Source organism: Lutjanus erythropterus, chromosome 23 (assembly GCF_056507025.1).
Source record: "Lutjanus erythropterus isolate fLutEry1 chromosome 23, fLutEry1.hap2, whole genome shotgun sequence".
NCBI classification, from domain to species: Eukaryota; Metazoa; Chordata; class Actinopteri; order Lutjaniformes; family Lutjanidae; genus Lutjanus; species Lutjanus erythropterus.
Genome location: NC_139339.1, coordinates 3,270,041 through 3,287,965, shown reverse-complemented (window position 1 = coordinate 3,287,965; position 17,925 = coordinate 3,270,041). Strand labels below are relative to the sequence as shown.

Sequence of the window (17,925 nt, the reverse complement as noted above, 5' to 3'; positions counted from 1 at the left end):
AATATTAAAACTAATATGCTGCAACAGAAAAAATATTAAATACCATCACACCTTTTCTGATAAAATATGACAGTGATTGATTAATTTTCATGCATTTTCACACCTGAGATCAGAGTCTGTGACGTATGACTCTACGGTCTTATTTTAATATTTTTCTACACTTTTGTTATGTACTATAGTAATATAATTTCTTGCATAGTATCATTTGCTTGCAGATATTTTACTTGTTAGGAAACAGTAACTGAACTGACGGTGGTTTGCTGCAGGGTTTTTTTTTTGCGGCTTTTTGCAGTTTCTGTAATTTCAACCCCTTATCGATGTGACTTTACGCAGCGGTCCGACTCTCCCATCATCAATACAAGATCTTGGCGAAAAAATAATGCAGCTCTGAACAGAAATAAATGTTTTGACTAGGGCTGCACGATATTGGAAAAAAACTGACATTGCAATTTTTTTAACCCTGCGATATATATTGCGATATGAAAAAATACAGGATTTTTTTTTTTTTTCTCGGATCGTATCACGGTTTTGAGTCACGGATCGGATCATTTTTCGGATCAGCAAAAAAGAAAAAAGTGGTGGCATTACGGTTAAATTATTTTAAAAATGCACTTGTCTTTGATCTTTGTCTGTCTGTAATTATCACCATAGTTATGTAATGTAATAATAATGATAATAGTAATGATAATGGTAATAATATTAAAAACTTCAAACTTATACAGTGCTGTACTATGTATATACTACACATATATTAGATCATTATACACTGTACAGTATAATACACAACTACGCTCTGTAGTCTGGCTCAATGTCCCGCCTACAGCAGCACATCTGATTGGTTAGAAGTCCTGATCAATCAGCAGACACACTGTGTCACAGACGGGGTGAGACAGAGCTGCAGCGGTGAGCAGAGAGGAGCTGTGTAGAAGTTAAGACAGCTGATATCACCAAAGTTTCAGTCAACATCACAGTTTGATGATCTGTTTCTTTGGTGATAGCAGAGTTACATCAGTGAAAAAAGTTACGGTCTGGATTTCACTCAAGGCGACGTGACGGCTTTTAAATCAGTCGCTCTTCACAGAGATGAGCTGCACACAGCAGGAGCATCTGTCCTGTCTGTTCACTGCAACTCTGCATGGAGATTTCGGGTATTATAACTTATACAACAGTAACATTGACAGTAAAACTATGATGCTCACATGTGGTCCGATTCAGATCTGGCTTTGCATTCGTCGTACTGAGCTGTGTGGTGCCGACGTAAATGGTCAAACAAATTAGTTGTGTTACCTCTCGTTGTGGCAACAGGTGCAAAACACTGTCGACACAGAACACGTGTTTGGTCAATATCCTCCTTCTTGTAGCCGAAATGATTCCAGATAACTGACGTTGCTTTTCTTTTTGGCACCAAGTCTTCATTTTCTGCGATTTTCTCTTGTTCGTTGCTCATTTTTCAATGTTGTTACCAGCGACTCACTCCATATGCAGGGGCGTGTTTCCGCTTTGGCAAACTGATTAAGAACGATTGTGATTGGTGGATCGCTGCGCGCAGTGTGTGTCAGGCACCCGTGAAATTAGATGAGAACACATTTCCCTTCTACATCGCAGGACTATTGCGCACACGTACATCGCGATGATGATGCACAAACGATATATCGTGCAGCTCTAGTTTTGACGCTGCATAAGATTATCGAAACGATGCCATGGCGAAAGCGTGCCGTAATCAAAGCTAAAGGCGGTCCAATGAAATATCAGTGCGACTTTATTTTTGGTCAGATGAGTAAAATAGATGAGAAAACTCTCAGCCTCAGTTTACTTGGGTTTACTCCCCACTACACCCATGTACTGTAAACAGAAAATTCACTTTTGATCTTTCATGTAAAGTTACACGCAGAAGATTTGACATAAACGACATCCATGTGATTCTGAGTTCATTAGTCACCTGGCAGGTCTTTATGTCTCTGATAGATTTCGATGATTGAATGGATCATTTTGCATGTGACGGCTCAAACAGCGTCCAAACGCCCTCTAAACAGCAGCCCCCACATGAAATTGCTATAACTGTGGTGTAAATATTCCGATCTGCACCAAACTTCACATGTTTGAGAGAAAAGAGTCCCGGTCTGAACACAAATTTGGAAGAGCAATTATTTTGGTCATTATAGTGACATCGCTGCACAAAACAAACATGGGCCTGTAGAGTAAAGAAAACTTGTTTTCCCATGCCAGTGTAAATTCTTTGTGTTTGCCTTGAATTTGACTGCAGGTAAAACAAGCAACAATTTGAATTTAACAAATGGAAAATGGTCCCAAAAACACACAAAAAGCCATTAAGCTAAATGTGCAAATATTGATTATATACACACATCTGCAGGGCAACAGGACCTTGTGACAGGATGTTTTTTTCCTCTTCCTCTTCCTATTATAATTAATATATTTTTCTAAAACTATGGAGTAAAATCTTAAAGCATATATAATTTATAATTTCTCAAGAGATATTTTAGTTTAAAATACAGGTAGATTTCCAGGAGAAAGTTTCAGATGTCTGATGTTTGGTGTTTCACAGTTTCTTTTTGTGTCGTGCATCTTTTTCTGTCATTAGTTTGTCCCAGTCTCCCTGTGGATTACATGAATATTGTGTGAATCTGTATGATAAGATCTACTTACAAACCTGCACAGCCTGACTGACTGAGGTGTGACTCAACTGCTTTTTAACTTTTAAAAGCTGCCATTAGTAGTAATTTGAGCAACATGATGTGGGAGCAATAAAAATAAGAGATATGTTCATTAGTTTTTCTGTGGTCTGATAAATGCCACTGTCCTTTTATAAATAAACTTTTATAAACCAGTTTACCTACATGATCATTAATAACACTGGTTCATTCAGTTAGGTTGGACTGTTTGTTTATGAACGACCTGATTAAGTTTGTTTGTCTCTAAAATGAGTTACGACACGTTGAGATGTGCAAACATGCAGACATGTGACAGGCGTGTCACCTGTGCGAAGCCCCTCCCTCTGCCTCTGCGGCGCTCTATAAAAACCGTCAAACTTTTCAGACACTTCAGCTCATCTTTTCTCTCACTCTCAGGGTGAAGACAAGACTGAAGATGAAGCTTGTGGCGTTTGCGCTCCTGCTGGTTCTCATACCGTTCCAGGCCAAAGCCGACGCTGATCTCAGCGCCGGTAAAGGCCTGGAGGTGAGCGCCGATCACGGCCTTGATGGCAAAGAAGATGGAATTTCCGACCCAGGTGCCCACGTTCAGGTGAGTCGTTGGCTATCTTTCTCAACATCTGACCAAACATAAAATGGGGGATGTTGTCTTTTTTGATGCAGTGTGCAACTTTTCTGTCGCTGACGTTACTCTCCATCAGTAACAGAAGTCGCTCTAGGAGATAATCTACCTGCTCTACATTTGAAAAACTCAACTGCAATGTCTTTTTCCAAAAATCATGGTTCAGTTAGTTCAGCAGTTTCATGTGGGAACTACTTTCTTTCTAGAAGAAAAGAAAGTTCTCTCAAATTCTTTCCACTGCAAAATAAATGTGTGTCATCTGCAAATAATAATAGTTCTTCTGCCTTGAAGACTTCATGTTATTAATGTGTAATATGAAGAGCAACGGTCCAAACACGGAGCCCTGGGGAACACCACAAGTTAACTTTCTTAGTTGTGATTTGAATTCAGATGGAGGGAGAAGACAGACAGACAGACAGACAGGCAGCAGTGGTTTATAGAGAGGTGAAGAGTACAGCACTGCACAGCATGGACTGTATCTGAAAACTGTGTGAGTGAATGAAGGAAAATGTATTTGTGCAGTTAACTAATGCTAACATGTATACGTTTAACTGCTTTTGTGGCAACAGATGATGGAGAAGGAGAAGAGAGAAGACACACAGACAGCAGCAGATGATGGACGAAGAGAAGAGACAGCGGTACAAAATGAAAGAAGAGAAGAGACGGCAGTAGCTGACGGAGTAAGTGAAGAGACAGCAGTACACGATGCAAGAAGGGGGAGGGGACGGCGGGGGAGGAGACGGCGGCGGAGGAGACGGCGGCGGAGGAGACGGCGGAGGAGGAGGAGGCTGCGCAGGAGAAGGCGGCAGAGGAAATCGTGGCGGAGACGTTCGCGGGGGAGGAGGGTACAGAGTAGGCGACATCTGAGACGGAAGCTACGTAGGTGGAAGCGGCACAGGACCAGGCTGAGAAGGTACAGGCGAAATCTGACGAGGAAGATAAGGCGCCTGAAACGGCAGATGAGACAGAGGGGACGTCAGAGCGGGATGATGAAACGGCTCAGAAGTTTCAGGGGGCAGAGGGGAAGGGTGCAACGGGCCATCCGAAAGGCGTCACGGCAGATAAGACGTATGAGACGGCATCTTTATCCTCGGAGACGTAGGAGACGTTGGAGACATAGGAGACATAGGAGACGTAGGAGACACAGGAGACGTAGGAGACGTAGGAGACATAGGAGACGTAGGAGACATAGGAGACGTAGGAGACATAGGAGACATAGGAGACGTCGCAGAACGAGGCGATACAGGAGACGTGGGTAGTGACCTTAAAGGGACAGTTCATCCCAAAATGCATATTTTTCCCTTTGCCTCTTTGGAGATATCGGCTGTAGAGATGTCTGTCCATCCTCCAGTATAATGGGACTAAACAGCACAAAACATTTAAAAAACTCGGCTTTATCGTCCCTTTTCAAAAATCATGGCCCAATTTCTCACGGTAGTCCTCAGACCTTGTTGTGAGCAGATTCATACGAGAACTACTTTCTTTCCAGTAGAGAAGAAAGTAGTTCCTACATGAAACTGCTCACAACAAACTCGGTGGATTATTTTAAGTAATCAGGCCATGATTTCTGGAAAGAGACTCCGGTTTTAAATGTTTCAAATGTACTTTTTTTTTTGGCTCTCACCACAAGTGTCATTTAATCCCATTATATTTGAGAGAGGGCGGACATCTCTATGGCCGATATCTCCAAAATTCTGCTATCTAGATGGATAAGCAGCACTATTTTGGGGTGAAATGTCCCTTTAATTCGCCATATTTACATGGCGGCCATTTTCCTCTGACATCACACTCAGAAGCTCAAACCCTGTGCTGCTACGTTCCAGGTTAGAAGTCATGTCAACTTATTTGATTCTGATCCCAGCTAACATTAATGTTTAACAGCCGTAAATTAATTCTGAAATATCAACAAACATCTTGGACACATTTGTTTAAGCCTGCATGTAAAAGGCACTGGATGTAATCGAGCTTGCAAAGAGACGCCAACCGTCTTTCTGCAGATAAAACCGGGTTACAGGGATGTAAGCTTAGAAAAAAAATACCTGATCTTGCATTTTATCTTATCATACTTACAAACTGGAACAAAGCAGTACAACATTTGAGCCTCGCCACCCTGAGCAAGACGTCAGAGCAAAATGGCTGCTGTATGAATATGGTGAACGCCGATACTGGCCTAGAACCAGATTAACCCACGAAGAGAGAAATATTTATCCAGCCCAATCAGCATCTCCCTCCCTTCACATCTCCACGGAAACAGCTCTGACAGCGTGACACGGACTGTGGTTTGATACTCGGTACTTTTAATGGTATCCACCAAATTACGTTGATACTTCTGATTCAGCACCCTTTAAAAGTGCAAAGCTGGTGAGGGCGACACGTCTTAACCAAACACGCAATACAGTTTATCTAAAAGCTACAGGAAGAACATCGCACGTGTTTCCTCTGTGACACGGAGCGCTAAACGCCCTGGTGACGGACTGACAGGCTGCAGACTGGAGGGGTGGTTTTGGGGGCGAGAGGGCGGGATTTTATTTCCTGTGGCGTACAAAAGGTTCTGAATAAAAAAAAAAATGTTGAAATTGTGTGTGTGTGATTTATTTTTTGCAACGGAAATTACATTCAATAATTATTACAGAGAGACTTAAGAACCAGAAAAGTACCAGTATCAGTACTGGTCCAACCCCACAGACGATTATAACATTACACACCTAAACCTCTTTCTATCTGAGAGCATTCACAGTCTGTTATCACTGGATAACACACTACTCTCTACACAAGAGGGCAGAACTGGAAAAAAATGCCCTTAAAGTTTTCTTGTTGTCGAGCCAAAATATTTGCAGGCAGATAATCGGATGTGTGGCAGTTTCATAGCTTTACAGCTACAAATATTTACGCTCTAACAAAATAAAATTGGAATAAATATTAAAACTAATATGCTGCAACAGAAAAAATATTAAATACCATCACACCTTTTCTGATAAAATATGACAGTGATTGATTAATTTTAATGCATTTTCACACCTGAGTCTTATTTTAATATTTTTCTACACTTTTGTTATGTACTATAGTAATATAATTTCTTGCACAGTATCATTTGCTTGCAGATATTTTATTTGTTAGGAAACAGTAACTGAACTGACGGTGGTTTGCTGCAGGGGTTTTTTTTGGGGGGCTTTTTGCAGTTTCTGTAATTTCAACCCCTTATCGATGTGACTTTACGCAGCGGTCCGACTCTCCCATCATCAATACAAGATCTTGGCGAAAAAATAATGCAACTCTGAACAGAAATAAATGTTTTGACTAGGGCTGCACGATATTGGAAAAAAAACTGACATTGCAATTTTTTTAACCCTGCGATATATATTGCGATATGAAAAAATACAGGATTTTTTTTTTTTTTTTCTCGGATCGTATCACGGTTTTGAGTCACGGATCGGATCATTTTTCGGATCAGCAAAAAAGAAAAAAGTGGTGGCATTAGGGTTAAATTATTTTAAAAATGCACTTGTCTTTGATCTTTGTCTGTCTGTAATTATCACCATAGTTATGTAATAATAATGATAATAGTAATGATAATGGTAATAATATTAAAAGCTTCAAACTTATACAGTGCTGTACTATGTATATACTACACATATATTAGATCATTATACACTGTACAGTATAATATACAACTACACTCTGTAGTCTGGCTCAATGTCCCGCCTACAGCAGCACATCTGATTGGTTAGAAGTCATGATCAATCAATCAATCAGCAGACATACTGCGTCACAGACGGGGTGAGACAGAGCTGCAGCGGTGAGCAGAGAGGAGCTGTGTAGAAGTTAAGACAGCTGATATCACCAAAGTTTCAATGAACATCACAGTTTTATGATCTGTTTCTATGGTGATAGCAGAGTTACATCAGTGAAAAAAGTTACGGTCTGGATTTCACTCGAGGCGACGTGACGGCTTTTAAATCAGTCGCTCTTCACAGAGATGAGCTGCACACAGCAGGAGCATCTGTCCTGTCTGTTCACTGCAACTCTGCATGGAGATTTCGAGTATTATAACTTATACAACAGTAACATTGACAATAAAACTATGATGCTCACATGTGGTCTGATTCAGATCTGGCTTTGCATTCGTCGTACTGAGCTGTGTGGTGCCGACGTAAATGGTCAAACAAATTAGTTGTGTTACCTCTCGTTGTGGCAACAGGTGCAAAACACTGTCGACACAGAACACGTGTTTGGTCAATATCATCCTTCTTGTAGCCGAAATGATTCCAGATAACTGACGTTGCTTTTCTTTTTGGCACCAAGTCTTTATTTTCTGCGATTTTCTCTTGTTCGTTGCTCATTTTTCAGTGTTGTTACCAGCGACTCACTCCATATGCAGGGGCGTGTTTCCGCTTTGGCAAACTGATTAAGAACGATTGTGATTGGTGGATCGCTGCGCGCAGTGTGTGTCAGGCACCCTTGAAATTAGATGAGAACACATTTCCCTTCTACATCGCAGGACTATTGCGCACACGTACATCGCGATGACGATGCACAAACGATATATCGTGCAGCTCTAGTTTTGACGCTGCATAAGATTATCGAAACGATGCCATGGCGAAAGCGTGCCGTAATCAAAGCTAAAGGCGGTCCAATGAAATATCAGTGCGACTTTATTTTTGGTCAGATGAGTAAAATAGATGAGAGAACTCTCAGCCTCAGTTTACTTGGGTTTACTCCCCACTACACCCATGTACTGTAAACAGAAAATTCACTTTTGATCTTTCATGTAAAGTTACACGCAGAAGATTTGACATAAACGACATCCATGTGATTCCGAGTTCATTAGTCACCTGGCAGGTCTTTATGTCTCTGATAGATTTCGATGACTGAATGGATCATTTTGCATGTGACGGCTCAAACAGCGTCCAAACGCCCTCTAAACAGCAGCCCCCACATGAAATTGCTATAACTGTGGTGTAAATATTCCGATCTGCACCAAACTTCACATGTTTGAGAGAAAAGAGTCCCGGTCTGAACACAAATTTGGAAGAGCAATTATTTTGGTCATTTTAGTTGCTGCACAAAACAAACATGGGCCTGTAGAGTAAAGAAAACTTGTTTTCCCATGCCAGTGTAAATTCTTTGTGTTTGCCTTGAATTTGACCGAAGGTAAAACAAGCAACAATTTGAATTTAACAAATGGAAAATGGTCCCAAAAACACACAAAAAGCCATTAAGCTAAATGTGCAAATATTGATTATATACACACATCTGCAGGGCAACAGGACCTTGTGACAGGATGTTTTTTTCCTCTGACTGAAAACACAATCGCTAAATTTTTTTTATTGAGCACAAGGATCACAGGACAGTTGGAGCTGCGACAATTGATTGATCGATAGGTTATTAACAATTGAGATGATCTGCAGCTATTTTGACAACTAATCAGTCAGTTTGAGTCATTTTTAAGAAAAAAAAAAGATCTGAGTTCTCTGATCCCCACATCATGAATGAGAATAAATTATTTCCTGAGAGACTCTTTTGTTTTCTACACATCAGATTTGTGTGATTGGTAATTTTTTTTTTTTTTTTCTCTGCCAATTCTTTTTGTAAACTCGACCTATTTTGTCTTGTGATGCATGTAACTGCTCCAACTTTGTACATTATGGGTGGGATGGATGGGAAACAATCCAAGGAGAAACATCTGTAATAAGTATCTGCTTATTATGTTGTTATGCTGATCTCTCATAAATCTAACGACCAGCATAAATAAATAAAAACATTTTCATTGAAGCAGTATGACCACAGTTAGGGGGATTATTAGTTATGTCTTTAGTTTTTTCTCCTTTTTCTAAAATTATGGAGTAAAATCTTAGAGCATATATAATTTATAATTTCTCAAGAGATATTTCAGTTTAAAATACAGGTAGATTTCAGATGTCTGATTATATCCTGTGTGGGAAAAAAAAGAGATATGTTCATTAGTTTTTCTGTGGTCTGATAAATGCCACTGTCCTTTTATAAATCAAATAAACTAAAGAACTGAACCTGCTTCCTTCATGCAGCTCCTCATCAATGAACCGCTGCCAGTTTACCTACATGATCATTAATAACACTGGTTCATTCAGTTAGGTTGGACTGTTTGTTTATGAACGACCTGATTAAGTTTGTTTGTCTCTAAAATGAGTTGCGACACGTTGAGATGTGCAAACATGCAGACATGTGACAGGCGTGTCACCTGTGCGAAGCCCCTCCCTCTGCCTCTGCGGCACTCTATAAAAACCGTCAAACTTTTCAGACACTTCAGCTCATCTTTTCTCTCACTCTCAGGGTGAAGACAAGACTGAAGATGAAGCTTGTGGCGTTTGCGCTCCTGCTGGTTCTCATACCGTTCCAGGCCAAAGCCGACGCTGATCTCAGCGCCGGTAAAGGCCTGGAGGTGAGCGCCGATCACGGCCTTGATCGCAAAGAAGATGGAATTTCCGACCCAGGTGCCCACGTTCAGGTGAGTCGTTGGCTATCTTTCTCAACATCTGACCAAACATAAAGCGGGGGATGTTGTCTTTTTTGATGCAGTGTGCAACTTTTCTGTCGCTGACGTTACTCTCCATCAGTAACAGAAGTCGCTCTAGGAGATAATCTACCTGCTCTACATTTGAAAAACTCAACTGCAATGTCTTTTTCCAAAAATCATGGTTCAGTTAGTTCAGCAGTTTCATGTGGGAACTACTTTCTTTCTAGAAGAAAAGAAAGTTCTCTCAAATTCTTTCCACTGCAAAATAAATGTGTGTCATCTGCAAATAATAATAGTTCTTCTGCCTTGAAGACTTCATGTTATTAATGTGTAATATGAAGAGCAACGGTCCAAACACGGAGCCCTGGGGAACACCACAAGTTAACTTTCTTAGTTGTGATTTGAATTCAGATGGAGGGAGAAGACAGGCAGGCAGGCAGACAGGCAGCAGTGGTTTATAGAGAGGCGAAGAGTACAGCACTGCACAGCATGGACTGTATCTGAAAACTGTGTGAGTGAATGAAGGAAAATGTATTTGTGCAGTTAACTAATGCTAACATGTATACGTTTAACTGCTTTTGTGGCAACAGATGATGGAGAAGGAGAAGAGAGAAGACACACAGACAGCAGCAGATGATGGACGAAGAGAAGAGACAGCGGTACAAAATGAAAGAAGAGAAGAGACGGCAGTAGCTGACGGAGTAAGTGAAGAGACAGCAGTACACGATGCAAGAAGGGGAATGAGAATGCGGCGTAGGAGACGGCGGCAGAGGAGGAGGAGGAGGAGGCTGCGCAGGAGGAGAAGGCGGCAGAGGAAATCGTGGCGGAAAAGTTCGTGGGGGAGGATGATACAGAGGAGACAACGGCTGAGACAGAAGCTACGTAGGTGGAAGCGGCACAGGACCAGGCTGAGAAGGTACAGGCGAAATCTGACGAGGAAGATAAGGCGCCTGAAACGGCAGATGAGACAGAGGGGACGTCAGAGCGGGATGATGAAACGGCTCAGAAGTTTCAGGCGGCAGAGGGGAAGGGTGCAACGGGCCATCCGAAAGGCGTCACGGCAGATAAGACGTATGAGACGGCAGCTTTATCCTCGGAGACGTAGGAGACGTTGGAGACATAGGAGACATAGGAGACGTAGGAGACACAGGAGACGTAGGAGACATAGGAGACGTAGGAGACGTAGGAGACATAGGAGACATAGGAGACGTCGCAGAACGAGGCGATACAGGAGACGTGGGTAGTGACCTTAAAGGGACAGTTCATCCCAAAATGCATATTTTTCCCTTTGCCTCTTTGGAGATATCTGCTGTAGAGATGTCTGTCCATCCTCCAGTATAATGGGACTAAACAGCACAAAACATTTAAAAAACTCGGCTTTATCGTCCCTTTTCAAAAATCATGGCCCAATTTCTCACGGTAGTCCTCAGACCTTGTTGTGAGCAGATTCATACGAGAACTACTTTCTTTCCAGTAGAGAAGAAAGTAGTTCCTACATGAAACTGCTCACAACAAACTCGGTGGATTATTTTAAGTCATCAGGCCATGATTTCTGAAAAGAGACTCCGGTTGTAAATGTTTCAAATGTACTTTTTTTTTTGGCTCTCACCACAAGTGTCATTTAATCCCATTATATTCGAGAGAGGGCGGACATCTTTATGGCCGATATCTCCAAAATTCTGCTATCTAGATGGATAAGCAGCACTATTTTGGGGTGAAATGTCCCTTTAATTCGCCATATTTACATGGCGGCCATTTTCCTCTGACATCACACTCAGAAGCTCAAACCCTGTGCTGCTACATTCCAGGTTAGAAGTCATGTTCTGATAGATTATCATTTCACTGCAGCTCGATTGATCAACAGACCGCGGCCATATTTCAACATATTTGATTCTGATCCCAGCTAACATTAATGTTTAACAGCCGTAAATTAATTCTGAAATATCAACACACATCTTGGACACGTTTGTTTAAGCCTGCATGTAAAAGGCACTGGATGTAATCGAGCTTGCAAAGAGACGCCAACCGTCTTTCTGCAGATAAAACCGGGTTACAACAGCAACATTTGAGCCTCGCCACCCCGAGCATGATGTCAGAGGAAACTGGCCACAGTGTGACCGTGGTGAACACCAATACAGGTCTAGAACCAGATTCTGTTAACCCACAAAGAGAGAAATATTTATCCAGCCCAATCAGCATCTCCCTCCCTTCACGTCTCCACGGAAACAGCTCTGACAGCGTGACACGGACTGTGGTTTGATACAGTGGGGAGGGTGGGATTTTATTTCCTGTGGCGTACAAAAGGTTCTAAATAAATAAAAAACAAAATGTTGAAATTGTGACTGTGTGATTTATTTTTTGCAATGGAAATTACATTCAATAATTATTACAGAGAGACTTAAGAACCAGAAAAGTACCAGTATCAGTACTGGTCCAACCCCACAGACGATTATAACATTACACACCTAAACCTCTTTCTATCTGAGAGCATTCACAGTCTGTTATCACTGGATAACACACTACTCTCTACACAAGAGGGCAGAACTGGAAAAAAATGCCCTTAAAGTTTTCTTGTTGTCGAGCCAAAATATTTGCAGGCAGATAATCGGATGTGTGGCAGTTTCATAGCTTTACAGCTACAAATATTTACGCTCTAACAAAATAAAATTGGAATAAATATTAAAAGTAATATGCTGCAACAGAAAAAATATTAAATACCATCACACCTTTTCTGATAAAATATGACAGTGATTGATTAATTTTAATGCATTTTCACACCTGAGATCAGAGTCTGTGACGTATGACTCTACGGTCTTATTTTAATATTTTTCTACACTTTTGTTATGTACTATAGTAATATAATTTCTTGCACAGTATCATTTGCTTGCAGATATTTTACTTGTTAGGAAACAGTAACTGAACTGACGGTGGTTTGCTGCAGGGGTTTTTTTTGCGGCTTTTTGCAGTTTCTGTAATTTCAACCCCTTATTTTCTCCAAAATAAAACACATTTGAGAGAAGAAACATTATTTATTAACATTATCCTGTAGGTCGTAATCTGTTGGCCTTTGAAATTGTTGGTTTAGAAAGCAGTTTACATCATGCAAACTTCAGCGCTTAAATATTTCTGTGTGTGTGTGTGTGTGTGTGTGTGTGTGTGTGTGTGTGTGTGTGTGTGTGTCTCACCGTTGACAAAAGCCTGTGTTTTGCTGCTGTGTGTGAGCACGAAGTCGTCCTGAGCGTAGCGAAACTTCTCCGGCCCGCAAGCCATGAACACGTCGTCGTCCCCGAAGAAATCCTGCAGACAGGTCAGCTACACACACGCAAACACACACGCACACACACACGCACACACACACACACACACACACACACACACACATTGATTAATCAAACTTTTGTAAACCAGCACTGAGATACACGTGTGGGTGTTTGTAACAAAGCAGACGACAGCTGGGAATATTCTAATCACGTCTGCTGTTGGCAGCGCTTCAATGGACACACACACAGGAACACACTCACACACACTCACACACACGGTGCTGTCTAAGAACTGTCTTGAGGATTAAATACAAATCGTTCATGAAAATGTCCCAGATTTGTTCAGACAGACAGACGGACGGACGGACGGAGAGGTGGGGAGGAAACAAAATGTGGGAACAGGTGAAGAAAGAAGGGATGAACAGATTAAACAGGACAAAACAAAGGTATTATCACAAAATATTAAAAGTAAACGTACTCATTCTGCAGTAAACATATCCTCCTGAGACCCAGATGAAAAAAGATTCTAATATTTACATTTTTTACATAATCAAATTAATTAGGATGTAAGAAACACATATTATTAATTTATAGTTTTATAACGTGTCCCATGCAGTGGACATCGGGTCAAGATTTTCCACAAAAAACACATTTATCTAAACGTTCATTTTGGTGAATATTTAACCCTGCTAACTTTTATTTCACTAAAATTCAACTTTTGAATCATTTTTAAGCAGCTCCATCTCCAATTATTGTTAATGATTGGGGGTCGTGAACTTTTTTTGAACTTTTTCTTGAACCTCTGCTTCTTTTTTTTTCAGCCTCTGAAAGATTTAGATATCTGATGAGTGACTTGTGCACCGATATTGGATCGGATCTGTCCCGTCTCTATTTCGAAAGAACACAAATAAATTCATGAGCGTTTATCTAGACTGCATTTTGTTCCTGCTGGTTACCACGTGTAGAAATCAAGGATTAAATCAGGGCCAACGAGTCTCTTCTTTGATGCGTAAACTGTTGCACCTGAGCAGCTCTCTTTTCCTCGCTCTCACCCCCATGCACTCGCTTTGCAGCTCTGTTTACTGCCAATCTTCTCCAATCAAACTAAAGCAGGAAGCACTACAAAATTGAAATAATCTGCTGTAAACGTGGCTGGTGTGGCTGCAAGAGAAACAAAGCACATGACAGGAACATGCAGGACATGTTACATTAGGAAAAAGAGTGGAGGACGTGGGTTAAAATATGTATTTTAAAAGGATTAATACCTTAATCTCATATACTTAAGACTCTAATGAATAAAAAACAACATTCGTATGAAGACGAGAACATTATGTTTTTTATAAATTTGATTATTTAACTCCCTTACTGCCAAAAAAACATCTTTGCTGAAATTCCTTTCACTTTGAGATAATGTGTGTGTTAAATCCAAAGATAAATCAGGATGTGCTTTTAAAGAACAGCGGGATTTATGAAATAAACGCATCAGTGTCATGAGGAAAAAAATGACTCTGTGTCTTAGGAGGTTATAAATTACATCATTAAATATTAATACTGATGCATCAGAATCTAAACAGCATTTTAATGTTGCAGCTGCTCGAGGTGGAGCTGGTTTAAGTACTTTATATTCAGTTACTGTAGGTAGTTTAATACAGTGGTTCCCAAACTAGGGGTTGGGTCCCTGAAAAGGGTCGCAAGATAAATCTGAGGGGTCAGGAGATGATTAATGGGAAGAAGAAGAAACACTATTTGAAGGGTTGTGCAAAAAAGCAAATCTTATGCTGTGATTTTTTTAACATTTAATTTATTGTACAGTACAATAAAGAGGCGTCCTGTTGTGGCACTGATCTTTGCGTCCAAGTGTCTGGCAGACTGTTGAATTATCTCGTCACCAGAGACGGAGATCGTAGCACTACAGAGGAATTTTAATGATGTACAGTCGGTTGGGACAAACTGGCACAAACACAAGTGTAATTATTCGTGGATTTACAGAATAACTTCACACCTTCTTCTCTCTTCTTCTTCTTCTTCCCTCAGTCTCACCCCTCTACACTTTCCTCGTTTCCTCCTCTTCCTCCTCCTCCTCCATCTCTCCCGTCCTCCCTCCTTTTGTCCTTGATTTTACCTCTCACCCCTCCTCCTGTCCCCCGGTTTACTTTTTACTCAACGCCTCCGGAACTGCACAGCCTGTGTGTGTGTGTGTGTGTGTGTGTGTGTGTGTGTTTTTGTGTGTGTGTTCACAGAGCGAGGAAGGGGTTGTTGCTGGATGTGGCTGGTTACCATGGTGACCACACTGCAGTGTCAATGTGTATGTGTCTGTGCGTGTGTTTGTGTGTGTGTGATGGGGTTTCTGTCCCGCTGCTCGAAGCGGCTGCACAAACTGAAAGGACGAAGGGACACACACACACACACACACACACACACACACACACACACACACACACACGTCGGCCTTGTTTCATTCAGACCGACCGAGTCTGAAGAGAGTGAAGCCGTCTGAGTGAAGCCGACGGACAATAAAAGCCTCCGTTATGACACACTGCCTTCAAAATAAAAGCCTTCAGTTAGACTAAAGTAAGACAGTATTTCTGTCATTTCAAAATGGAAATTTAATTAAAATGAATTAATATTACAGCTATGGAACGTTTACATGTTGGTGTAAAAAATCATGTATGTTAATGTCTTGAAAGATCAATATTGTTTTAACTTCTTAGAAAAAAAACTTAAAAAAAAAAAAGAAAATGCCAATAAATCAATCCTTGTCACTCCCATTCGAGCTGTGTGACAGAGCTGAACACTTTAATTTGATAATGACCTACTTTTAATAAAGACTAGCACAAAAAGGGTTTAATTTAATCACTTTATTTTCAGTTTGACGCAAACCAAAATTACCGGTGCAAAACCTCCCCTGCACCAAAAACACAAACTTTTGTCTGATTGAAAGAGGTGGTTTGAACCGTGGTTTCTATTTGATGGTTTAGACATTTTGACCAATATCTGTAAAAAAAAAAAATGAGGAGAGAAGGAAACTAAATGTTTCATTGACATTTGCTCTGATCATTTTATAACAAAAATAGCCACAAAAACTTTGGGAATAAACTCAAAAAATTCAGACACACTCCGTTATCTCCTGAAACAATGAAAGAGAGGAACTGAACTGACAACACGTCAATGGCAGACACACTCCTGTCGACAAAACATCGCTTACAAGTGTCAGGAGACGTCACTGATGGAGAAAGAAGAAGAAGACGGGGATGAGGACAAAGAGGAAGAAAAAGAAGAGTGAAAAAATGAAGAAGCAGATGAAAAGGGGGGAAAAGAAGAAGAAGAAGGAGAGGAATCAAAAGCGCCGTCAGAGCCCGGCTGGACTCAGTCCCTGGACATTTCAGTCACACAGCAAATGGACGTTTCAATAAACCAAATAATTAAACTACGGCGAAACAGAACAACAAAAACACGATTAAAAGACAGATTTAGAGATGACACAGAGTCAACACCGTCCATATCTCAGACAAACCTGCAAGTTTTACACCAACTTCACGTTCACCTTGTGTTTGACAGTTAAATAATTCCTGAAATCTTTTAAACTGTGACATTTTTAATAAATTTAAAATCAACTTTACCTTTCAGTCACACTATATCTTCCACAGTCTGTGACCGTTTTTAATCCTGTCAGTTCTCAGCTACTCCGAACTTTTCCACTGTCGGATAATCAGACGCACATTATTTGCATATTTTAGCACTGCTACTTCCTACAGCCTTTCTGCCAGAAAGCCCTGTCTAGCAGAAAGCTGTCTGTGATTTCTGACGGAAAGCTTTCTGTCAGAAAGGGCTTTCTGGTGTTTTCTTTAATTAAAAAAAGACCCAAAACGATTAATTGATTATCAAAATAGTTGACGATTAATTTAATAGTTGATTGATAACTGATTAACGGATTAATCGCTCTAGAATGAACCATGGATGACCTTGAGCATGAAGTCATAAATGTGCGCAGAAAATATGAGGTTGATGAGTTCAGTAGTACGTGAGATTAGCTGTAGACAAATACACACACACACACACACGACCGAACGCATGATCCCCTCCAGGTCTACGCCCAGTAAACAGATAAAAAAGCTAAAGAGCTGCGGTGTAACTGAAGGCAGTGTGAGCTAACAATCTGTTTTATTTTCTCAAGGCTGATGCTGCAGCAAATTGAGCAAGTGTTTGTGGGTGGACTGTGTGTGTGTGTGTGTGTGTGTGTGTGTGTGTGTGTGTGTGTGTGTGTGTGTTTAAATCTGGCTGCGTTCGCTGCAACAAGCTCTCTGCTTTTCTTCAGCTCTCCACTGTCATTGTGTCACAGCCAACACTCTTATCTGTAACTTCAAAGTGCGTGCATGTGTGCGCCTGTGAGTGTGTGTGTGTGTGTGTGTGTGTGTGTGTGTGTGTGTGTGTGTGTGTGTGTGTGTGTGTGTGTGTGTGTGTGTTAAAAATAGCCCCTCACCAGCAGACGTGCGGTTCGTTTAAATCCACAATCTTTAACTCAATTCGAGCGCACAAAGGAGCCTCAGAGAGGATCAGAGTCTGTTCAACATGACGGAGGAGAAACTAACTTTAGCTGACTGTCGCACTTCCAGGGCTTTAAACAGACGCCACATTTAGCTAAAAGTACCAAATATTAAGCTTCAAAGAGACTGAACTCACTGTCCTAAAAGAAATTATTATAAATTGCCCCTCACAGGCCGTTTTATACATAATCAAGCCTGATGTTAAACACACTGCAGCAGTAATTTTCTAATGAAGAGCTGTAATTTGATTTCAGGTGAACCCACTTTCACTCTGCAGGTGAATCACAGTTATTAGGATAATATTTTTCAGATATAATATATATTGTTCTGTGGCGAA

General features: G+C 40.8%; 3 protein-coding genes across 5 annotated transcripts in view; 2 read left to right on the top strand and 1 right to left on the bottom strand.

Annotated features, from left to right (window-relative positions):
* The window catches only part of LOC146305379 (serine/threonine-protein kinase DCLK2-like), a 55,891-nt gene that overhangs the window by 27,100 nt on the left and 10,866 nt on the right, over positions 1-17,925 (bottom strand). The window contains exon 4 of the mRNA XM_084712946.1: positions 12,970-13,096. Coding sequence (XP_084569072.1) covers positions 12,970-13,096 — 127 coding nt within the window. The remainder of the gene's footprint in view (positions 1-12,969; positions 13,097-17,925) is intronic.
* Positions 3,061-12,120, top strand: LOC146305380 (uncharacterized). Of its 2 annotated transcripts, XM_084712866.1 has the most exons (4): positions 3,061-3,261; positions 3,861-3,928; positions 3,959-5,839; positions 12,089-12,120. In XM_084712866.1, exons 1-3 carry the CDS (start codon positions 3,106-3,108, stop codon positions 4,548-4,550), a joined length of 816 nt encoding a protein of 271 aa, XP_084568992.1. In that variant the 5' UTR covers positions 3,061-3,105; the 3' UTR covers positions 4,551-5,839; positions 12,089-12,120. The 2 variants fall into 2 exon arrangements, with proteins under 2 accessions (XP_084568992.1, XP_084568991.1); XM_084712865.1 differs by having other exon boundaries at positions 3,861-5,839.
* Positions 9,571-12,120, top strand: LOC146305381 (uncharacterized). Of its 2 annotated transcripts, XM_084712878.1 has the most exons (3): positions 9,571-9,775; positions 10,375-10,442; positions 10,473-12,120. In XM_084712878.1, exons 1-3 carry the CDS (start codon positions 9,620-9,622, stop codon positions 11,026-11,028), a joined length of 780 nt encoding a protein of 259 aa, XP_084569004.1. In that variant the 5' UTR covers positions 9,571-9,619; the 3' UTR covers positions 11,029-12,120. The 2 variants fall into 2 exon arrangements, with proteins under 2 accessions (XP_084569004.1, XP_084569003.1); XM_084712877.1 differs by having other exon boundaries at positions 9,572-9,775; positions 10,375-12,120.